The sequence below is a fragment of the Agelaius phoeniceus genome (genome assembly GCF_051311805.1).
Source record: "Agelaius phoeniceus isolate bAgePho1 chromosome W unlocalized genomic scaffold, bAgePho1.hap1 SUPER_W_unloc_2, whole genome shotgun sequence".
Lineage (NCBI taxonomy): Eukaryota > Metazoa > Chordata > Aves > Passeriformes > Icteridae > Agelaius > Agelaius phoeniceus.
Window position 1 is genome coordinate 6,185,564 of NW_027509867.1, and position 23,117 is coordinate 6,208,680.

Consider the following 23,117-nt stretch of genomic DNA (forward strand, 5'->3'; position numbering starts at 1 on the left):
GTCTGGTGGGTTTTGTCTTGGGGTGGACTTGGGGGTTCCTTTGCAGAATCCACACTCAGTAGCTACAGGTAGGGCTTGATGTTCTTATCTGGGATACACCAAGGTCCTTTATCACAAATGGTCTCATTGTGGCAATTTGGCCTTCAGGTCCTTTGATGTTAATAAGTTCTGCACTTCGGATACTGTCACTGTCACCTCCAATCTCGGACAATATTCCTGCAGTAGCTGTAAACGCCCAGTTAGGAGCCCACTTGGAACGTGAGATACCTGTCACATCTGCTCCCATGTCCACAAGCCCTGTCAAAACAATCTTTTCACTGTTAAGTTCCAGAGTGCAGGTGATTTTTGGTCAATCCTGATTTATCACATCCCTAGTGAAGTATCATCAGCATCCTGCCTGGGCAATTGTTAGTCCTTGGGGTATAAAACAAGGTGGGTTGGGAGACAGGGCCAGCACTGTAATTTCTCATTGTGAGGACATTGATAGTATGGATGGCAATACAAAAAATCCTTCAGTGCTTGATTGGTAGTTTACTAAAATTAATAGTTCACAGGGCTGATCTTCGGGCCCCAGCTGTCCTGTCAATATTTCATGGGCAAAATAATCAATTAAACCAACAGATTCCAGACTCAGCAACTTCAATTTTGCCCCTGGTGGTAAGGTGGTTGGCAAATGGGAGATGAGGTGCTGGAGTTTAGGGCTACATTATCTGTAATGGGTGTACAATTCAGCAATTGTAGGCATCATTGGCTTGAACATTTGTGTCATAGCCCGAGGCCACCTTGCACTCCAATGGCAGTTTTTGACTGCTTGGTGTAGTTACCTTTTGAGAAATTCCACCTAATTTAATGTTGATTATCCATTAGGGACCGGATAGGCTCCTCCTCCTTGGGGACAATCTTCTCTAAAATGTCCTTGTTGACCACACTGGAAACATATTTTTGGGCCCTGTAGATGTTGCTGGGGCCCCTTAAAGGGGAATTGCATGGCCCCTAGGGCTTCTCTAGTGCCTGTTTAAGGTGATCAATAAATTTCATGTAGGGATCTCCAGGTTCTTGTCTTATGTTTACATAGTCCAAACTGGGGGTGCTACCATCCAATACCTGGATTAAAGCTTTCAAAGCCATCTCTTTGATATCATCCAATGCTCTTCTGGGGATACCTGCTGCTTGATCATCTGGCAGGCTGTGTTGTCCTTCTCCAGCTAGGTGGTTGATTGTCAGTTCTGCCCTTGCCTCATTATTAGCATAGTCTGCTATTAATTCATTTAGTAAACACTTCCATTCCCCTTCCCACAGGGTGTATTCTGTAGGTGACAACAACATGGTCATGATATATTTTAAATCATAGGGGGTTAAGACGTGCTGTAAACATGGCCCTCATTAGGCCATTAAAACAAGGTAAGTCCTTCCTGTGGTCTTTAGCAGCCCTACACAGTTCCTTGATTTCCCCATAAACCAATGGCTGATACCTGGGATTCTGACCCCTTCTTTCATAACATATGGGGGCAATGAGGAGTTTCGAGGTTATTTGCCAGTCTCCTTCCTTAATTGAAGGCATGGTCAAGGGTGGAGAGGATGATTGACAGTGGGGGCGTGACCTGTAGTTGTGGGGGTGGAGTCTGGAGGTTCGTTCAGGGTGGAAGAGAAGGTTGTGGTAGCAGGAAGTGGAGGAGCCAAGATGGAGGGAGGATGGTTGGGATCCATAGCCACATTCGGGCTCCTTCTGTCTTGAGTCTCCAGGGCATGATCCTCCAAGACAGCGTGGCCATTGCCATCTTGGACCATCCTGGAAGGTCTGAGAAAGGCAGGTTTGAGGGAAGGTCCCGAGTTAGGAGTGACCAACGGATTGAGTTTTCAACCCACTGCTTGCTGGTGAAGGGTCTCAAGGGTGGTGTGGAAGATGGGGAGCATGCAGGATGCAATGGGGTCCCTTTTGATCGAAAGGTTGTACAATTTAACTCCCAATGAGTCCCAAAATTCAGTGGTATGGATTTCGTCAGCAGAGGTGTCTGGAAAATTTTTAATGATCCACTTCATGATTCATTTTAATTCATTCTTTCAAAATATTATGTTATGATCAGTGAGAATTAAAGCATCCATATATGCTCCTTTCTACTTTGGACATCTGGCTGCCCATTTTTCTCTTTCTCTGCCTTATGGGGAAGAGCCACCAGAACACCCCAAATCAGTTATGGGACATGGGTGCATATTGTAAAAACACAGTGGCAAAATGGGCAATAAATGTCTTGCATTTCCCCAAACCCACCTGCAATCCTATGCAGGTGAAACTGTCGTTGTCCCTGCTGATCCTGGGCAAGGTCCCTTGAAGCAACGATGAATCCACTGGGCCTGGCACAATCCAAAATCCCGGGGAGCGCTGGCCTATCCATCAGCCAACCCCAGCTGACGTGACTGACACAGGGAGCCCTGAGTGTCATGGTCCCTGTTCGGGCGCCAAAGGTCACAATGAGGGTGGCTGTGACAAACCTCTCTGGTTCCCTGACTTCAGGACGAGGGTGATGAAAATGAAAAGGTGCGGGTTTGATGGAGGTGCCCAAAAAGAACTTTAATAATAGGGTGAAAAACAATAAACATGGAGAAGTCGAGCACAGTATGAGGGGCAGGATCCAAAGACCTGAGAAAAAGGGGAAGCAACAACATAGACACTTGGGGCTAGAAAACTAGAACAATAACCATATAGAAGAAACAAGTAACCAATAGGGGAGTAGAACTTGGACAACTTAGCATAACAACACTAAAGGCTTATTGGAGAACTTTCAAGCTCACCCTAAGTTAAACAAATGATTCCTAGGACTTGAAACTCATGCCTTCCAGGGTAAAATCTGGCTGACTCTGAGTTACAGCTGGGCTAACTCCCACACCGCTGCTTTGCTCTGGCCCCTTGGGACCATGTGGCCCAGCAGAGCCACAATGATGTCCTTGGTTCCACGAGGCCCCACAGTGTCACAATGGTCCCTTGGATCCATGGTGCTCTGCAGTGCCACAATGGCCCCTTCATTTCACAAGGCTCCCAAGTGTCACCTTGGTCTGCATAGGAAGGAAACCATGGAACCTCCATGTTTCAGGAGCTGATGAACAGCAGCGACCAGAGGCCAAGGCAAGCCTGATCTGTCTGTTCTGGCAGGTTTGCTTGGAGCAGTCCTTGGATATTTGAAATTATGAATGTGGAGTCCTAATTTAAAACATTTGTGCCTGGAGAAGAGGGATGGGGTTTTTTTTCATAAAAAGAAAAGCACAGAGCCCTTTCCAGTGTTTAGAAAACAGGTGAGTTCTGGCACTCAGGAGTCAAAGACCAGCCAGACCTGTCTGTCCTGGCAGCTTTTGTCTGGCAGCAATCCTTGGATACATAGAAATTTGGAGGTGAAATCCTAATTTTAGCCATGGATGCCTGGAAAAAATGGAAAGTTCTTTTCCATAAAAAGAAGAGCCCAGAGCCCCACTGTTTCAGGAGTAGATTGGAGTGGCCTTCCACATTCCAAGGTCAGCCAGACCTGTCAGGTGACCCCTGGGAGGCCAAGGCAGCCACACCTGTTTCATGTTCCCTTGGTTCCACAGGGCCCTGCAGTGCCACAATGGTTCTCTTGCTTCCATGGTGCCCTCAGGTGTCATAATGGCCCCTTGATTACACGTCCTTAAGGATCTTTATGGTCTCCATGGTTCCACAAGGCCCCACAGTGTCCTAATGGTCTATTGGTTCCATGAAGCCTGGCTGTGTCCAATGGCCCCTTGGGTCCATTAGGGCTACGTAGGGCAACAATGATTCCTTTGGTTCCACAAGTTCCCAGAGTGTCACAATGATCCCTTCCTTCCACGGGGCCCTGCAGGGTCACAATGATTCCTTTGGTTCCACAAGTTCCTACAGTGTCACAGGTTCCACAAGGGCCTGCAGTGTCACCATGGCCCATTGGTTCCACAATGCTCCACAGTGTCACAATGGTCTCCATAGGAAGGAAACAAGTGAGCTCCAGTGGTGCAGGGGCAGATGAGAGGCAGACACCAGAGGCCAAGGCCAGCCAGACTTGACTGTATGGGCAGATTTTGTCTGGGAGTAACCCTTGGATATAGGGAATTTTAGATGCAGAATCCCAATTTTGGCCATGGGTGCCTAGACAAGAAAGACAGTTCTTTTCCATGGGAATGAAAGCATGGAGCCCCAGTGCTTCACGGTCAGATGGGAAGTGGCCCTTGACATGTCAAATTCAGTGGGACCTGTCAGACAGCCCCCAGGTGGCCAAACCAGGCAGACCTGTTTCATGTTCCATTGACTTCATGGGTCCCCACACTGTCACAATGGTCTCCTTGATTCCATGAGCTCTGGCAATGTCACAATGGCTTCTTGGTTTCATGAGCCCCAACAGAGTCACAAGGGTCCATTGGCCCCACGCAGCCCCGCTGTGAAACAATGGCTCCTTGTTTCTATTTTAAATCAATCCCAATCAAACCACAGTTTGATCATTGATCCTTGCTTCCATAGGGGCCATGATTTGCACAATGATCTCCTTGATTCCATGATTCCTGGATTCCACAGTCTCACCACCATTTCCTTGGATCTCCATTGTCACAACTGAGCCATGGCTCCATGAGGTTCCGTAGTGTCACCGTGGTCGCTGTCAGAGGCTGGATGAGATCCATGTCCCGAGACACCTTGGGATGCTCGGAATGCCCGTGTGGGGCCAGGGCCAGGTCAGGCCTTGGTTTGTGGTGGGACAGAGCCCCGCCCCCAGCCCTGGCCTGGCAGAGCTGCCAATCGCACAGCAGGGGCGGGGCTAACCCAGCTCTGATTGGCCCAGCTGTCAATCAATCAATCACACACCAGCAGCTGGTGCTACCCTGGCTCCGATTGGACAAGCAACTGGCAGTCCCACCCCAGGGGTGGGGCCATGAAGGCCCAGGGGGTTAAAAGCCGGAGCACGAGGATCCGCCCTTCTCCTGGGGTTCCTCTGTTGGTGATGTTGGAACCCCAGCAGTTGGTACCCATCTGTGTGTCTTTCTATGGATCTTCTGTCTTTCTGTTGTTCTCTATTTCTTCTCCTTTGAATCCTACTTCCCTGGAACATTTTTGCGTTCATTTAACTTCACATGTTAAGGGTTAAAGGATTTTACGTTAAATGTGTGGGAATCCAAGGCACAGGGAATATTTCTCTGTCTGCTCTGAGGAGTCCTGACCCCCAGAGAAACACTGCCTTTAACCATCACCCATGGAGAGCACTTCCAGGACTTTGAGACAGATTAGAATTTACCCAAGTGTAAAATAGATTGGAGGGTAGTATAGCATGTCACTTGGGTGAGAAATTTAGGTTTTGGGATTTTTAGTATGGTGTAGATAGGAAGCAAGATGGAGGAATTGGGGTGTAGTCCCTGTCTTCTTCTTCTTCTTCCTCTACTCCATTTTCTGCAGTGTTGGTGGCAGAGGGTGATTTGTCAAGGAAAGCACAGTGAAAAGGTTATCTGGACAGTTAAGGGATGAGCTACTGGTAGATAAGTAGAAATAATGTATGTTTTAAGAGTTAAATGGATGAGACAACTTTAAGGACCTTGAAACTGTACATTTCAGAGCAATTTTGCGGTGCTTTTTCAGTGCACTGAGCCTGGTGTGGACAGCAATGCAAACCTTTAGATAGAATAAGAATAAACAAGAAGCTGAAGACTGAAGAAGTCCCATGCAGCTCCTTTTACGTGGCACAGAACTGCTACAGGAGGGTTTCCTCCATCCAGGGAGCCCCCACAAAGGCCCATCATGAAACAAACATCAATAACTGGTGCTCTGACAATGTTTGTTATAAGTTGGCTTTTTTCCAAAAGTTGTTTACTGAAGGGTGTTGTCTTAATTGGCCAATCATGGGAAATGTGTTGATTAAATGACCAGTGAGGTCCACCTGTAGCAAACCAAGATATAAAAGAAGAGGATTGAAACAACAGGTGACTTTTAGCCCTTAGCCTTCTGATCTGAGTCTGTGTCATCTCTGATTCAGTGGTGACATCTGGGAATCTGTGGGGGCTATTGGGGATCCTTTCTGCACCTTGTGACCCAACAGGAGCTTCTCTAATAAACGTTGCCTGAAGCTCCCACTGTGCCCATGACAGGAACCCCTGTGAGTGTCTGGGCCATCCCGGCTCTTTGGCAGCCTGGGGACTCCTGGGATGTCACCGTGGAGCCCCCGTGAGTGCCTGTGACAGATGGGTGCCTTTGCAGCCCAAGGTGCCCTGGGATGTCACCATGGAATGGCTGTGACTGCCTCTGACCACAGGGCTCTTTACCATCCCAGAAAGCCCTGGGAGGTCTCCATGGAGCCCCTGTCTCTGCCTGTGACATTCCAGCTCTGGAACAGCCTGGAGACTCTTGGAAAGATCCCCATTGAACCCCTCTGAGGGCCTGTGACAAATCTGATCCTTAGCAGGCAACCATCACCAGGACCCTGTGTCTGTGGTCCGTTTCCATGGCAACCATCACCAGCCCCCTGTTGCTATGCTCAGTACCTTGGCAGCTCCATGGAGAACCCATGCCAGGGGTGGTTGCCATGGACACCAGCTCAGGCCTGCAGCCAGAGCCCGTTGCCATGGCAACCATTGGCAGCCCCATCCCCAGGCTGATGGGATCCCAGAAGCACAGAATTGGCTGAGCTGGGAGGGACCCATCAGGATCCTCCAGTCCAACTGCTGGCCCTGCACAGGACACCCCAACAATGCCAGCCTGGGCCTGGCAGCGCTGGCCAAACGCTGCTGCAGCTCAGAGAGCCCTGGAGCTGGGACCCTGCCCTGGGGAGCCTGGCCAGGGCCTCAGCAGCCTATGGGCAAAAACCTTTTCCTGACATCCGACCTGAGCCTGCCCCGACTCAGCTGCAGCCACTCCCTCCTCTCCTGTCCCTGGGCACCAGAGGGAAGAGGTTCCCACAGCCCCAGCCAGGGACCCGCTCCCAAGGCTGCTGCCATGGCCACCAGGGCTGCCACCAGCTGGGATGCTCGCTTTCCACGGGCCGGGCTTCAGGAATGGGATATCCCCAATTTCCTGCTGCTGCTAAAACCGCGCTGCCCTCGCTGCCCTCCCGCCTCCCATGGAAAGCACAAAAGGCAAAGATCCTGGGCTGGGATAAGAACAATTTATTGGGAACAGCAACGAGATAAGGAACAAACAGTAACAGAAACAATATTGGTAACAGAAGGGATAAATAAAACTGTTTACAGGGAAAATACAACTCACTGGGTCTTCCTGGCCACAATTTCCCCTGTCTGGAAAGGACACTCTTTTCCTCAGGGAGAGAGAGAGAGAGAGAGTCCCTTCCCTGCCCCTGGCAATGACCTGAGGGGGGAGTGAATGTAATGAAAGGGCCATGGCCAGACCCTCATGTTCTTCCATTCCCACATCATGTCACGGGCAGGAAAAGGGAGAGGTGTCTTCCCAGCATGGATCATGGGCAACACGGATCCCCAGGACTCTTCCCAATGCGGGTCCTCCCATGGGGGATGAAGCTGGATTGGTGCATGAAGCTGTTCCTGCAGCTGGGGCATTTGCAGGCCTTTCCTTACTGGTGGCTCCATTGGTGTCTGGTCAAGTGAGAGCTCTGGGTGAAGCTCTTCCCACACTCTGGACACTTGTAGGGCCTCTCCCCAGTATGGATGCGCCGGTGGGTGATGAGGGTGGAGTTGTGCTTGAAGCCCTTTCCGCAGTCTGGGCAGAGGAAGGGCCTCTCATCTGTGTGAATCCGCTGGTGTTGGAGGAGCTGCAAGCTGGTGGGAAACTTCTTCTGACATATGGGACACTCGTAGGGCCTCTCCCCAGTGTGGATGAGGTGGGATTTCTGCTTGAAGCCCTTCCAACAGTCAGGGCAGTGGAAGGGCCTCTCCTCTGAGTGAATTCGCTGATGGCAGAGGAGATGGGAGCTGGTGTGAAGCCTCTTCTGAAACTGGGGACACTCGTAGGGCCTCTCTGCAGTGTGGATGCGTTGGTGGATGATGAGGGCAGAGCTGCAGCTGAAGCCCTTCCCACACTCCCCACACTCGTAGGGCCATTCCCCAGTGTGGATCATCTGGTGGCTGATCAGGGTGCTGCTCTGCCTGAAGCTCTTCCCACACTCCAAGCACTTGTGGGGCTTCTCCCCATTGTGAAGCTGCTAATGGACCACCAGCTCTGAGCTCTGGCTGAAGCTCTGCCCACCTTCCTGGCTCAGGGTGGGTCTTTCCTCCTCAGAACACCCTGGGCTGGGTTTGCAGCCCCTCCTCCTGTGGGATCTCTGGGGCTTTTCCTCCACGTTGGAATTCTGCACCATGGAGCCACTAAAAATGGCCTCTTCCATGATGTTCTGCTGTGGGGATTTGTCCTCCCTGGTCTCCATCCTCAGCTCCTTCCCTGGGGGAGGAAGGCCAAGGAGAGGATGGGATTTGCCTCCGTGCCAGAGGGAAGGGGAAGGAGATCCCCCCAGTGCATCCCCGGCAGGACGGGGTTGGCAGCAGGGTTGTCCTGCAGCCAGGGGCTGTGCTGGGCTGGGAGATGGAGCAGGAGAGAGGGGGAAAGGGGCATTGACTTCCTCCTCACCTGCCTGGCTGTCCCAGGGCATTGTGTCAGTTTGAAAAGACAGGTGTCTGCTAAGGAAGGCAGGAGACTCCCTTGAAATGGAAAATGTTAATCCCTTCACTTGGAATTATAATTTCCAAAACAAGGGGCTGTCAAGCAAAGTCTATGGGAATAGGAATAACAGTTCTTCAGAAGGAAAATTAAAAATACAAATGCAGTAGTACTAAAAACTACTTACGGAGTAAGAATACGACCTGACACCCTGTGGGTCAGAGTGTTGGTAGCACTCCTGTTAAATGGTGGCTGCAGTGCTCCTGCAGGGACAGGTGTGGTTCTGTTGGAGCAGTGATCCTTAGAAGATTGGAGTTTTCCTCGGAAGGTCCAGTTGTGGCGTCGATTGGCCTGGTCTTCTTCTGGGATCCAGTGGAGCTGAAAGCTGCTCTTCTGGGAATCTTGTGGGAGAAGGCTGACTCTGTTGTTCACATTCTCAGATTATATCCCGGTAGGAATGCTTGGCTCCTCCCTCTGGGCAGAGTTTCTCACAATGGGATGATGGAATTTTTATCAGTGACACTCAATGGCCCATTAACAGAAGATATCTCCCTGGAGGGAGGATTCCTTGCAGAAGAGATAAAGTAAACTGCTCAATTAACAGATGATAATTGCCCCAGCTTTAACAGAGGGTAATTGAATACACACCCAGCTAAACCTGAGACACTGTTCCAGCCTTGGAAAGTAGGATTTGGTACCAGGATTCTTTAGGGAATGCAACCCTGATTGAAGGCAGAGATAGAATCTCCAGAGCCTGCAGCCAGAAATGGACAGTTGTGTGATACTCATTTCAACATCTTCTCTTTTGGAATTATTGACTAATGATTATTTGCTTTGCCTACCTAATATTTTTGTAATTTTTTGCAAATTTGCATTATCTAAATTGCACTGTTCCTTAAGTTAAGTTGGTATCTGTGTCTTTGGTGCGGGCCCTGCCCACTGGCGAAACAGGGCCCAATCCTGCCTAAGTGTTACCTGGGGAGACAAAACCCTCACTGCAACTGTGCCCCCTTCCTCCTTGATCCCCACACTTCATGCACTGATCATGATGTCCTATGGTCTGGGCTATCCCTGGGGTCAGCTGGGATCTCCTGTCCTGGCTGTGTCCCCTCCCAAGCTCCCCCACACCCTCAGCCCCTCCCCAGCGTGGCCGAATGAGGAGCAGGACAGGCCTTGGCTCAGTGCGAGCTCAGCAAGAACAAAACCATCTCTGCGTGCTCAGCCCTGTGCTCAGCCCCCGGGCCCGGCATTTCCTCCACTTCCACCCCGGACCCCCCTTTCCCACCCCTCTGCCCCACGGCCGCCGCAGCACCGGCTGACAATAGAAGCAATTCTGTGGCAATTCCAAGTTTCCTTGGTTCCTGCACAGCTCCAGCTCAGCTGCTGGCAGGTTACAATTAAAGAAAAGTGTAAATTTGGCCCATTACAGATATTAAAAGGAAGTGGAAGCTCTGTGTAGCTGTCACAAAGGTGACAGGGATGAAGAGAATAATGATTCTCACATTTGGCAAAAAACCCAAGCCTAGGAATTCAGTAGTTATTTGGGAATATAGCTACTTGAGCTGGGCTTCTTGTGGGACTTTTAGCAGCCTTGTGTTCCTCACCATGTGGTGAATGAACCTTGGCAGTGTTGCTGGTATCATTTGCTTCATTTCCTCCAGTGATTTTAACAAACTTTTCAAGGAGGAACAACAAAATATTTTCTTTACACTCCAGTCCCACAACAGCCATTTTCCTCATCAGTTCTCCCATAGGTTGCTCAGACGAAGCTGCGTCAGTTTCCAAGAGTTCCTCCAGAGAGACCCACAACCTCCTCAGAGGAAGGAACCATGCTGTTGTCAAAGGCAACTGGGGTCAAAGAACAGTGCCCTGAACTCAATGTGCCAAAATAATTTTGCAATCTAGTTAAGAAAATATTAGAGAGATGCCATTTGCCCTGGAGCAGGGCAAGTGTGACATTGTCCCCTGTGTGTGTGGCCTTCCCGGGGTGGGGGTTTTACACCTGAGCCAGTTTGGGTAAGGAGGGTGGTGTTCACCCCCTGAGCAGGGATTCCCCCACTGTTTCAGGCTGCAGTGTAAGATGGAACCAAATGCATGTTTTCAATCCCCATCTTCATCAACTGCTATAAACAGGTGGGGCAGTGTTCTTGATCTCTTCCATGACTCAGCCCTGATCACGCCCTCCAGGGGAGATATCTTCTGGGAATGGGCCATTGAGTGTCACTGCAGGACTGATAAAATTCCATCATCCCATTGTGGGATGCTCCGCCCAGGGGCAGGATCCAAGCATTCCTACCTGCATATAAGGTGAGCCTTGCAACACCAGGAGCAGCTTGCCTACTGGATTCCCAGAGGACAAGAGCTCCAGAACCACCCCTGGACCTTCAGAGGAAGACCAGACCCTTCTACAGGATCACTGCTTGGACAGAATCACGTTCATCACTCCAACAGGACTGCAGCCACCATTTAATGGGACTGCAGCCACCACCCGGAGCAGCAACAGGGTGTCAGGTTATATCCTGACTCTGTCAGTTTAAGGCAGTGTTTCTGTATCATTGCCTTGATCTTCTTTTCTTATTAAATTGTAATTCTGGTTTAGACTCTCCCCCAGGTTTGCCTTGAAACCAGGAAAAATTCAATGCGCTCATCCCTTGCTTTCCTCCCAAAACAGGATTTCACATCCCCAAACCTTTGCCAGATGGAGGAGGAGGCTGCAAGGAAGAGGAAGGAGCCCCGGGACATGCAGGAAGGTGAGGAGGAAGTCAGTGCCCCTTTCCCCCTCTCTCCTGCTCCATCTCCCAGCCCAGCACAGCCCCCGGCTCCAGGACAACCCTGCTGCCAACCCCGTCCTGCTGGGGATGCACTGTGGGGATCTCCTTCCCCTTCCCTGTGGCATGGAGGCAAATCCCATCCTCTCCTTGTCCTTCCTCCCCCAGGGAAGGATCTGAGGATGGAGACCAGGGAGGAGAAATCCCCACAGCAGAACCTCATGGATGAGGCCATTTTGAGTGACTCCAGGGCACAGGAATCCAATGGGGAGGAAAATCCCCAGAGATCCCACAGGAGGAGGGGCTCCAAACCCAGCCCAGGGTGCTCTGAGGAGGAAAGACCCACCCTGAGCCAGGAAGGTGGACAGAGCTTCAGCCAGAGCTCAGAGCTGGTGGGCCATGGGCAGCTTCATGATGGGGAGAAGCCCCACAAGTGCTTGGAGTGTGGGAAGAGCTTCAGGCAGAGCAGCACCCTGATCAGCCACCAGATGATCCACACTGGGGAATGGCCCTACGAGTGTGGGGAGTGTGGGAAGGGCTTCAGCTGCAGCTCTGCCCTCATCACCCACCAACGCATCCACACTGGGGGGAGGCCCTATGAGTGTCCCCAGTGTCAGAAGAGGTTTCACACCAGCTCCAGTCTCCTCCAGCACCAGCAGATTCACACTGAGGAGAGGCCCTTCCGCTGCCCCAGCTGTGGGAAGGGCTTCAAGCGCAACTCCACCCTCATCACCCACCAGCGCATCCACGCTGGGGAGAGGGAGAGGCCCTACGAGTGTCCCCAGTGTCAGAAGAGGTTTTACACCAGCTCTGATCTCCTCCTGCATGAGCGGATTCACACAGATGAGAGGCCCTTCCGCTGCCCTGACTGTGGGATGGGCTTCAAGCGCAACTCCCACCTCATCAGGCACCGGCGGATCCACACCGGGGAGAAGCCCTACAAGTGTGGGGAATGTGGGATGAGCTTCTGCCAGAACTTTAACCTGATCTCCCACCACAAGACCCACACCAGGGAACGGCCCTATGAGTGTGGGGAATGTGGGAAGAGCTTTAGGCAGAAGTCTCTCTTGATCTGCCACCAGAGGATCCACACTGGGGAAAGGCCATACAACTGTGGGGAATGTGGGATGACCTTTAGTAGGAAGACCCAAATGATCATCCACCAAATGATCCACACAGGGGAGAGGCCCTACCAGTGCCCCGAGTGTGGGAAGAGGTTTCACACCAGCTCTCAGCTCCTCCAGCACCAGCGCATTCACACGGATGAGAGGCCCTTCCTCTGCCCTGACTGCGGGAAGGGCTTCAAGCACAACTCCACCCTCGTCACCCACCGGCGCATCCACACTGGGGAGAGGCCCTACGAGTGTCCCCAGTGTGGGAAGAGCTTCACCAGCAGCTCTCACTTGAGCAGACACCAACGGAGGCACCAGTAAAAGAAGCCCTGCACATGCCCCAACTGCAGGAAGAGTTTAATGCACTGCTCCAGCTTTATCCCCCATTGGAGACCCCACGTTGGTCAGAGTCCTGGTGATCCATGTTCCCTGTGATCCATGCTGGGAAGACACCTGTCCCTTTTCCTGCCCCTGCCAATGACATGATGTGGGGTTGGAGAACATGATGGTCTGGCCATGGCCCTGTCATTACATTCACTCCCACCTCAGTTCATTGCCAGGGGCAGGAAAGGGACTCTCTCTCTCCCTGAGGAGAAGGGTGTCCTTTCCAGACAGGAGGAAATACATTGCCAGGAAGAACTAGTTGTTGATGTTGTAGTTTTCTCTGTAAATAGTTTTACTTATCCCTTCTGTTATCAATATTGTTTCTGTTTCTGTTTGTTCTTTATCTCGTTGCTGTTCCCAATAAATTGTTCTTATCCCAGCCTGGGATCTTTGCCTTTTTTGCTTTCCACGGGAGGCGGGAGGGCAGCGAGGGCAGCGCGGTTTTAGCGGGAGCAGGAAATTGGGGAATCCCATTCCTGAAGCCCAGCCCCTGGAAACCGAGCATCCCAGCTGGTGCCAGCCCTGGTGTCCATGGCAACCACCCCTGGCATGGGGTCTCCATGGAGCTGCCAAGGGACTGAGCATAGCAACAGGGGGCTGGGGATGGTTTCCATGGAAACTGACCATAGAACAGGGGGCTGGTGATGGTTGCCATGGAAACTGACTACAGCAACAGGGTCCTGGTGATGGTTGCCTGCTAAGGATCAGATTTGTCACAGGCCCTCAGAGGGGTTCCATGGGATCTTTCCAAGAGTCTCCAGGCTGTTCCAGAGCTGGAATGTCACAGGCACAGACAGGGGCTCCATGGAGACCTCCCAGGGCTTTCTGGGATGGTAAAGAGCCCTGTGGTCAGAGGCAGTCACAGCCATTCCATGGTGACATCCCAGGGCACCTTGGGCTGCAAAGGCACCCATCTGTCACAGGCACTCATGGGGGCTCCACGGTGACATCCCAGGAGTCCCCAGGCTGCCAAAGAGCCGGGATGTCCCAGACACTCACAGGGGTTCCTGTCATGGGCACAGTGGGAGCTTCAGGCAACGTTTATTAGAGAAGCTCCTGTTGGGTCACAAGGTGCAGAAAGGATCCCCAATAGCCCCCACAGATTCCCAGATGTCACCACTGAATCAGAGATGACACAGACTCAGATCAGAAGGCTAAGGGCTAAAAGTCACCTGTTGTTTCAATCCTCTTCTTTTATATCTTGGTTTGCTACAGGTGGACCTCACTGGTCATTTAATCAACACATTTCCCATGATTGGCCAATTAAGACAACACCTTTCAGTAAACAACTTTTGGAAAAAAGCCAACTTATAACAAACATTGTCAGAGCACCAGTTATTGATGTTTGTTTCATGATGGGCCTTTGTGGGGGCTCCCTGGATGGAGGAAACCCTCCTGTAGCAGTTCTGTGCCACGTAAAAGGAGCTGCACGGGACTTCTTGGTCTTCAGCTTCTTGTTTATTCTTATTATATCTAAAGGTTTGCATTGCTGTCCACACCAGGCTCAGTGCACTGAAAAAGCACCGCAAAATTGCTCTGAAATGTACAGTTTCAAGGTCCTTAAAGTTGTCTCATCCATTTAACTCTTAAAACATACATTATTTCTACTTATCTACCAGTAGCTCATCCCTTAACTGTCCAGATAACCTCTGCACTGTGCTTTCCTTGACAAATCACCCTCTGCCACCAACACTGCAGAAAATGGAGTAGAGGAAGAAGAAGACAGGGACTACACCCCAATTCCTCCATCTTGCTTCCTATCTACACCATACTAAAAATCCCAAAACCGAAATTTCTCACCCAAGTGACATGCTATACTAGCCTCCAATCTATTTTACACTTGGGTAAATTCTAATCTGTCTCAAAGTCCTGGAAGTGCTCTCCATGGGTGATGGTTAAAGGCAGTGTTTCTCTGGGGGTCAGGACTCCTCAGAGAAGACAGAGAAATATTCCCTGTGCCCTGGATTCCCACACATTTAACGTAAAATCCTTTAACCCTTAACATGTGAAGTTACGCAAAAATGTTCCAGGGAAGTAGGATTCAAAGGAGAAGAAATAGAGAACAACAGAAAGACAGAAGATCCATAGAAAGACACGCACATGGGCACCAACTGCTGGGGTTCCAGCATCACCAACAGAGGAGGCTCAAAAGAAGGCAGGATCCAGACCCTGGGCTGGCCTCGTGCTCCAGCTTTTAACCCCCTGGGCCTTCATGGCCCCGCCCCTAGGGTGGGACTGCCAGTTGCTTGTACAATCAGAGCCAGGGTAGCACCAGCTGCTGCTGTGTGATTGATTGATTGACAGCTGGGCCAATCAGAGCTGGGTTAGCACCGCCCCTGCTGTCTGATTGGCAGCTCTGCCAGGCCAGGGCTGGGGGCGGGGCTCTGTCCCACCACAAACCAAGGCCTGACCCGGCCCTGGCCCCACACGGGCATTCCGAGCATCCCAAGGTGTCTCGGGACATGGATCTCATCCAGCCTCTGACAGCGACCACGGTGACACTACGGAACCTCATGGAACCATGGGTCAGTTGTGACAATGGAGATCCAAGGAAACGATGGTGAGACTGTGGAATCCAGGAATCATGGAATCAAGGAGACCATTGTGCAAATCATGGGCCCTATGGAAGCAAGGATCAATGATCAAACTGTGGTTTGATTGGGATTGATTTAAAATAGAAACAAGGAGCCATTGTTTCACAGCGGGGCTGCGTGGGGCCAATGGACCCTTGTAACTCTGTTGGGGCTCATGAAACCAAGAAGCCATTGTGACATTGCCAGACCTCATGGAATCAAGGAGACCATTGTGACAATGTGGGGACCCATGAAGTCCATGGAACATGGAACAGGTCTCCCTGTTTTGGCCTCCTGGGGGCTGTCTGACAGGTCCCACTGAATTTGGCATGTCAAGGGCCACTTCCCATCTGACTGTGAAGCACTGGGGCTCTGTGCTTTTATTCCTATGGAAAAGAACTGTCTTTCTTGTCTAGGCACCCATGGCCAAAATTGGGATTCTGCATCTAAAATTCTCTATATCCAAGGGTTACTCCCAGACAAAATCTGCCCACACAGTCAAGTCTGGCCGGCCTTGGCCTCTGGTGACTGCCTCTCATCTGCCCCTGCACCACTGGGGCTCACTTGTTTCCTTCCTATGGAGACCATTGTGACACTGCGGAGCATTGTGGAACCAAAGGGCCATGGTGACACTGCAGGCCCTTGTGGAACCTGTGACACTGTAGGAACTTGTGGAACCAAAGGAATCATTGTTGCCCTACGTGGCCCTAATGGACCCAAGGGGCCATTGGACATAGCCAGGCTTCATGGAACCAATAGACCATTATGACACTGTGGGGCCTTGTGGAACCATGGAGACCATAAAGATCCTTAAGGACTTGTGTAATCAAGGGGCCATTATGAAACCTGAGGGCATCATGGAAGCCAGAGAACCATTGTGACACTGCAAGGCCTCATGGAATCAAGGAGCCATTGTGGCACTGCAGGGCCCTGTGGAACCAAGGGAACATGAAACAGGTGTGGCTGCTTTGGTCTCCCAGGGCTCACCTGACAGGTCTGGCTGACCTTGGAATGTGGAAGGCCACTCCAATCTGCTCCTGAAACAGTGGGGCTCTGGGCTCTTCTTTTTATGGAAAAGAACTTTCCATTTTTTCCAGGCATCCATGGCTAAAATTAGGATTTCACCTCCAAATTTCGGTGCATCCGAGGATTGCTCCCAGACAAAAGTTGCCAGGACAGACAGGTCTGGCTGGTCTTTGACTCCTGAGTGCCAGAACTCACCTGTTTTGCAAACACTGGAAAGGGCTCTGTGCTTTTCTTTTTATGAAAAAAACCCCATCCCTCTTCTCCAGGCACAAATGTTTTAAATTAGGACTCCACATTCATAATTTGAAATATCCAAGGGCTGCTCCAAGCAAACCTGCCAGAACAGACAGGTCAGGCTTGCCTTGGCCTCTGGTGGCTGCTGTTCATCAGCTCCTGAAACATGGGGGCTCCGTGGTTTCCTTCCTATGGAGACCAACGTGACACTTGGGAGCCTTGTGAAATGAAGGGGCCACTGTGACACTGCAGAGCTCCATGGATCCAAGGGACCATTGTGACACTGTGGGGCCTCGTGGAACCAAGGACATCCCTGTGGCTCTGCTGGGCCACATGGTCCCAAGGGGCCAGAGCAAAGCAGCGGTGTGGGAGTTAGCCCAGCTGTAACTCAGAGTCAGCCAGATTTTACCCCGGAAGGCATGAGTTTCAAGTCCTAGGAATCATTTGTTTAAATTAAAATGAGCTTGAAAGTTCTCCAAAAAGCCTTTAGTGTTGCTATGCTAAGTTGTCCAAGTTCTATTCCCCTATTGGTTACTTGTTTCCCCTATATGGTTATTGTTCTAGAGTGTTCTACACCCAAGTGTACATGTTGTTGCTCCCCTTTGTCTTGGGTCTTTGGAACCTGCCCCTCATACTGTGCTCGACTTGTCCATGTTTATTGTTTTTCGCTCTGTTATTAAAGTTCCTTTTAAACAACTGCATTGATCCTGCTCCTTTTCATTTTTGCCACCCTTGCCCTGAAGTCAGGGAACCAGAGAGGTTTGTCACAGCCACCCTCATTGTGACCTTTGGCGCCCGAACAGGGACCATGACACTCAGGGCTCCCTGTGTCAGTCACGTCAGCTGGGGTTGGCTGATGGATAGGCCAGGGCTCCCCGGGATTTTGGATTGTGCCAGGTCCAGTGGATTCATCGTTGCTTCAAGGGACCTTGACCAGGATTGGCAGGGACCAGAACGGTTTCACCTGTGTAGGATTACAGATGGGTTTGGGGAAATGCAAGACATTTATTGCCCATTTTGCCACAGTGTTTTTACAATATGCACCCATGTCCCATAATTGATTTGGGGTGTTCTGATGGCTCTTCCCCATGAGGCAGAGAAAGAGAAAAATGGGCAGCCAGATGTCCAAAGTAGAAAGAAGCATATATGGATGCTTTAAGTAATTCTCACTGATCATGACCAAATATTTTCAAAGAAGAAATTAAAATCAATCATGAGGTGGATCATTAAAAATTTTCCAGAGGCCTTTCCTGATGAAATCCATACCACTGAATTTTGGGACTCATGAGAGTTAAACTGTACAACTTTCAATCAAAAGGGACCCCATTTCAGCCCCCATGCTCCCCATCTACCACACCACCCTTCACCAGAAAGCAGTGTGTTGAAAACTCAATCCGTTGGTCACTCCTAACCCGGGGCCTCCCCTCAAACCTGCCTTTCTCAGACCTTCCATGATGGTCCAAGATGGCAATGGCCACGCTGTCTTGGAGCATCATGCCCTGGAGACTCAGGACGAAAGGAGCCTGAATGTGGCTCAGGAGCCCAACCATCCTCCCTCCATCTTGGCTCCTCCACTTCCTGCTACCACAACCTTCTCTTCCGCCCTGAATGAACCTCCAGACTCCACCCCCACAACTGCGGGTCACGCCCCCACTGTCAATCATTCCACCTCCACCCTGGGCCATGCCTCCAGAACTCCACCCTGGAAGTCCGCCATCCTAAATCAAGGCCCGGAACGCCTGAAAAAATGGCAGTGGCCTTTGCCTCACCCTCTGGCAACAATATAACCCCATAATCACAGATACTAAGCCCAACTGTCACACTATTTCTGATCCAAATGATTCTGCTCCAAGTTATTCTTCCTCCCCAGAAGACAGTTTGGATTCCTCAGAGCCACCTCGCCCCTCAGCCCCAAAAGACCCCTAGGAAAGGATCCAGAAAGAAGCAGTTAAGGAAGGAGACTGGCAAATAGTCTTGAAACTCCACATTGCCCTGGTATGTTATGAAAGAAGGGGGCAGAATCCCAGGTATCAGCCATTGGCTTAGGGGAAATCAGGGATCTGTGTAGGGCAGCTAAAGACCATAGGAAGGACTTAGCTTGTTTTAATGGCCTAATGAGGGCCATGTTTACAACACATCTTAACCCCTTATGATTTAAAATATATTATGACCATGTTGTTGTCACCTACAGAATACACCCTGTGGGAAGGGGGATGGAAGTGTTTGCTAAATCAATTAATAGCAGACTATGCTAATAATGAGGCAAGGGCGGAATTGACAATCAGCCATCTAGCTGGAGAAGGACAACACAGCCTACCAGGTGATCAAGCAGCAGGTATCCCCAGAGAAGTATTGGATGATATCAAAGAGATGGCTTTGCAAGCTTTAGTCCAGGTATCGGATGGTAGCACCCCCAATTTGGACTACCTTGGGTGGCTGCAGCTAAAGCTTTAGGGCAATCAGACCATCCTGGGTGCCTGTTGAGTAAGCAAACCAATGCTGCCTCCCTCACACTGAGTGGCTGCTCTCAGACACAGAGACCATCAGACACGCCACCTTGCAGAACAGCGATAGAGTTTTTACTCTGGGCACATGGGCATGGCTGTGTAGACTCTGAGGGCATGTGCTGCATGAACCTCTCCAGCCACAGCGAGTAAATCCACAAGAGCATTCAGGTACTGAAGGAAGGGTTCAAGAAGCTTCAAGTGGAAAACAAAGACTGGGTCAATAAACTCTTCCAATCGATGGGACTAAAGGGTTGGATGATGTCTAGCTAAAAGAGGACATTTAATTCTCTTAATGGTTGTTGTTGTATTGTTAATTGTCCCATGTTTGTTTGGATGCTTTTAGAAAGTCTTACAAAATTCTTTAATTTCCATCTTTGTTGTAAAACAGAAAGGGGGAAGATACCCAATACAGGCTCCTCATGGACAACTTGGGGGAGAGAATTGGAGGCCAGGATGGCACAAAACCCTCTCAGAGACTCAGGGTGGGAAGGAAAATCTTTAAAAGTCGCTAAAAGTATTCTTAAATCCATAAAATACCTTAAAAACCTTGAGTATTTCAAGGCATTACTGAGCCCCACTGAGTTTTAGTACAAAGCTCTCAAGGGACTCATTAAAGCAGATAATTGGGGCCATGATTGCACAAACCTCTCACAGAGTCTGTATCAAAAGGAAACACCAAGTACCTTCAAATAACTGAAGTACCTTGAAGTATTAATGAGCCCACTGAGTGTTGTTACTGACAAAGCCTCTCCAGGGACTAATTACAGCAGATAATTGGAGGCCATGATTGCACAAACCTCTCAGAGACTGCAAGGCAAAAGCCAAAGCCAAAGTCCTTTGAAAAAGCTGCAGTCCCTGCAGGGAGCATGAAGGAGCCCCCAGGGCCATTGCTGAGCAAGGCTCCCCAGGGACTCCTTGCAGCAGATCCTTGAGGCCACTGGGATGTGGGCTAGGGGGGGATGCTGAGGGCAGCACAAGGGGCTGACAGTGCCCAGCCGGGCTGGGGCTGTGCCAGGAGGCCCCAGGGCCTCAGGACAAGGTGTCTCCTCCCAGCCCTTGCTGGCACAGACCCTGCTGAGCCCCAGGGCACCCAGACTTGGCTTCTCTTTGTCCCCACCTGTCAGCACTGCCTGCAGTTCTCTGCTCTGCTTGGGGCCTGGGGACACTTGCTCAGTCGTGTCCCTCTCTGGGACCCATTAAAAGTCCAAGAAACTTTGGAGTTGGATTCTGCCTTGGAGCTCTGGAGAGGTTTCTTCAGCTCCCTCTCAGGGACTGATGTTCAGGGCCTGAGCACAAAGCCGCAGAGGCTGATTAAAATCCTTGTGCTGTGTCTGTGCTGCTGATCTGGGCTGGACTCCTGGCCCAGAGGCAGCTCCTGCTCACCAAGAAGAGCTTCAAAAGCACATTTCTCTGGATGAGCAGCTCTTCTGCCAGCCCAGCAGGGCTGGGGCACTGCCTGCAGCCAGCCCGGGCACAGCCCAGAGGCACAGAGAGCTTCAATCAGTCAGGGCTGGGAAGGGGCTGAGAAGTGCCTGGGGCACAATCACTGCCAGCCCTTGGCACAGGAACCTCTGGCTGCAGGACAATGCAGCTGCAGCTCCTGGAGCCATCTCCTCAAGCTGGAACATGCCAATGCCTGCAGAGCCTGTGAGTACATTCTCTGCTTGTCTCTTGTGCAGAGCAGCCAGGGGTGCCCAGGGCTGTCCTGCAGAGCAGGGTCCTGCAGCCCAGGGCGCTGTGCTGGGGCAGGGGCTCTGCTGCCTGCCAGGGACAGCTCTCAGCCAGCCCTGGCAGCTGCTGCCAGCACTGGGGGACAAGATCTGGCTGGGAGGAGACAGCTGGTGAGGCTTGGAAGTGTTCTCCTTGTGTGGGGAGGATGCTGCATTGTTCAGGACTGCTTCCAGCATGGCATTTAACTGCAGAACATTTCCAAGTAGATCATTCAGGGAGCACAGCAAGGCAGGGTTTGCATATAAGGGAAAATCCTGCTTTTTTAATCTACTGCTCTGGGTTGCCTGGATAAGAAACTGCCCATAGATATTCATCTCTCAGTTAAGGCTGAGAAAAATAAATTTAAAAATTCTCTTAGATCTGAATAAACTTTGCAGTTACAGAGATCAACAGAGGGCCCCTGAGGGAAAGCATCAGTGTTGCTTTTTCAGCCTCCTCAGGGTTGCTCTGATGTTGCCATCAGAGCCTGCAGAGCCAGAGCTGCCCCTGGGCAGTGCCTGAGCTGGGAGGGCTCTGCAGGGCAGAGCTGAGCCCCCAGGGCTGGGCTGGGCTTTGGCAGCACTGGCAGGGCCCAGCCCTGGGCACAGGGAAGCAGCTGCTGGCAGGGACAGCTCCAGGCAGCAGAGCCCTGGGCAGGCAGTGGGGGGAAAGTGCCCCCAGGCTGTGCTGGGATATTTCAAGTCCTCTCCAAACCCAACTATTCCATGATTACTTTTCTTACAGATCCCCATGCCAAGGCACCACAGCAAATGTCCAACAGCAGCTCCATCGGGCACTTCCTCCTGCTGGCATTGGCAGACACGCGGCAGCTGCAGCTCCTGCACTTCTGCCTCTTGCTGGGCATCTCCCTGGCTGCCCTCCTGGGCAACGGCCTCATCATCAGCGCTGTAGCCTGCGGCCACCACCTGCACACGCCCATGTTCTTCTTCCTGCTCAACCTGGCCCTCGCTGACCTGGGCTCCATCTGCACCACTGTCCCCAAAGCCATGCACAATTCCCTCTGGGACACCAGCAACATCTCCTACACTGGATGTGCTGCTCAGCTCTTTTTCTTTGTGTTCTTCATCTCAGCAGAGCTTTCCCTCCTGACCATCATGTGCTACGACCGCTACGTGTCCATCTGCAAACCCCTGCACTACGGGACCCTCCTGGGCAGCAGAGCTTGTGCCCACATGGCAGCAGCTGCCTGGGCCAGTGCCTTTCTCTATTCACTGCTGCACACAGCCAATACATTTTCCCTGCCCCTGTGCCATGGCAATGTCCTGGGCCAGTTCTTCTGTGAAATCCCACAGATCCTCAAGCTCTCCTGCTCCAAATCCTATCTCAGGGAAATCAGGCTTATGGCTGTAAGTGTGTGTTTAGCACTCGGATGTTTTGTGTTCATTGTTTTCTCCTATGTGCAGATCTTCAGGGCTGTGCTGAAGATCCCCTCTGAGCAGGGACGGCACAAAGCCTTTTCCACCTGCCTTCCTCACCTGGCTGTCATCTCCCTGTTCCTCACCACTGGCACATTTGCTCATCTGAAGCCCCCTTCCCTGTCCTCCCCATCCCTGGATCTGACCCTGTCAGTTCTGTACTCGGTGGTGCCTCCAACCCTGAACCCCCTCATCTACAGCCTGAGGAACCAGGAGCTCAAGGCTGCTGTGAAGAGACTGATGACTGGATGCTTTCGGAAACAGTAAACTGCTGGCCAGTTTCTGCAAATTACTTTAAATAAAAGTCATCTTTGACACTTCTTGTTGGTTTCATTTTCATGGTCCTTTGTCTTTCTTTTACTTTTTTCATATTGTCCACAAAGAAATGTCATTGTTTGTGCCATTTCTCATTTTGTTTCTCTCCACTTTCCCTGTGGCCCCACACTGTTTCAATGAGGGGCTGCGCTCTTGATGGGTTTAAATGAGCTAAAGGATCTCCCAGCAGAGTTTTCTGCAGAGATGCGCTTTAGTTGCCTTCTGTGGAGCTGCAGCAGCAATGTCTGTGTGCAGAGCTGGGGCAGATCAGTGCTGGCCCAGCAGCTGTGCCCAGCAGCAGCAGCAGCAGCAGCACTTGGTGTTGCCAGTGCTGCTGCCGTGGCCCTGCCCCGCTGCCCTGGTGGCCCTGGTGTTGCTGCAGGGCCTGAGTGCTCTCGGGGCCGGGCACAGCCCTGGGGGTGGCAGTGCCGGGGCTGCAGCAGGGACAGGCCATGGGCACTGCTGGGG

The 23,117-nt window shown here is 51.3% G+C and overlaps 1 protein-coding gene across 1 annotated transcript; it reads left to right on the forward strand.

Moving 5' to 3' along the window:
• Positions 1-21,668: 21,668 nt before the first annotated feature.
• LOC143692766 (olfactory receptor 14J1-like) lies at positions 21,669-22,601 on the forward strand. The gene has a single exon (XM_077173007.1). The coding sequence runs from the start codon at positions 21,669-21,671 to the stop codon at positions 22,599-22,601; it is 933 nt and encodes a 310-aa protein (XP_077029122.1).
• The last annotated feature ends 516 nt before the right edge of the window (positions 22,602-23,117 follow it).

Bases quoted from the DNA above. Each gene is read 5' to 3' on its own strand.
- LOC143692766 (XM_077173007.1), top strand. From the start codon at position 21,669: ATGTCCAACAGCAGCTCCATCGGGCACTTCCTCCTGCTGGCATTGGCA.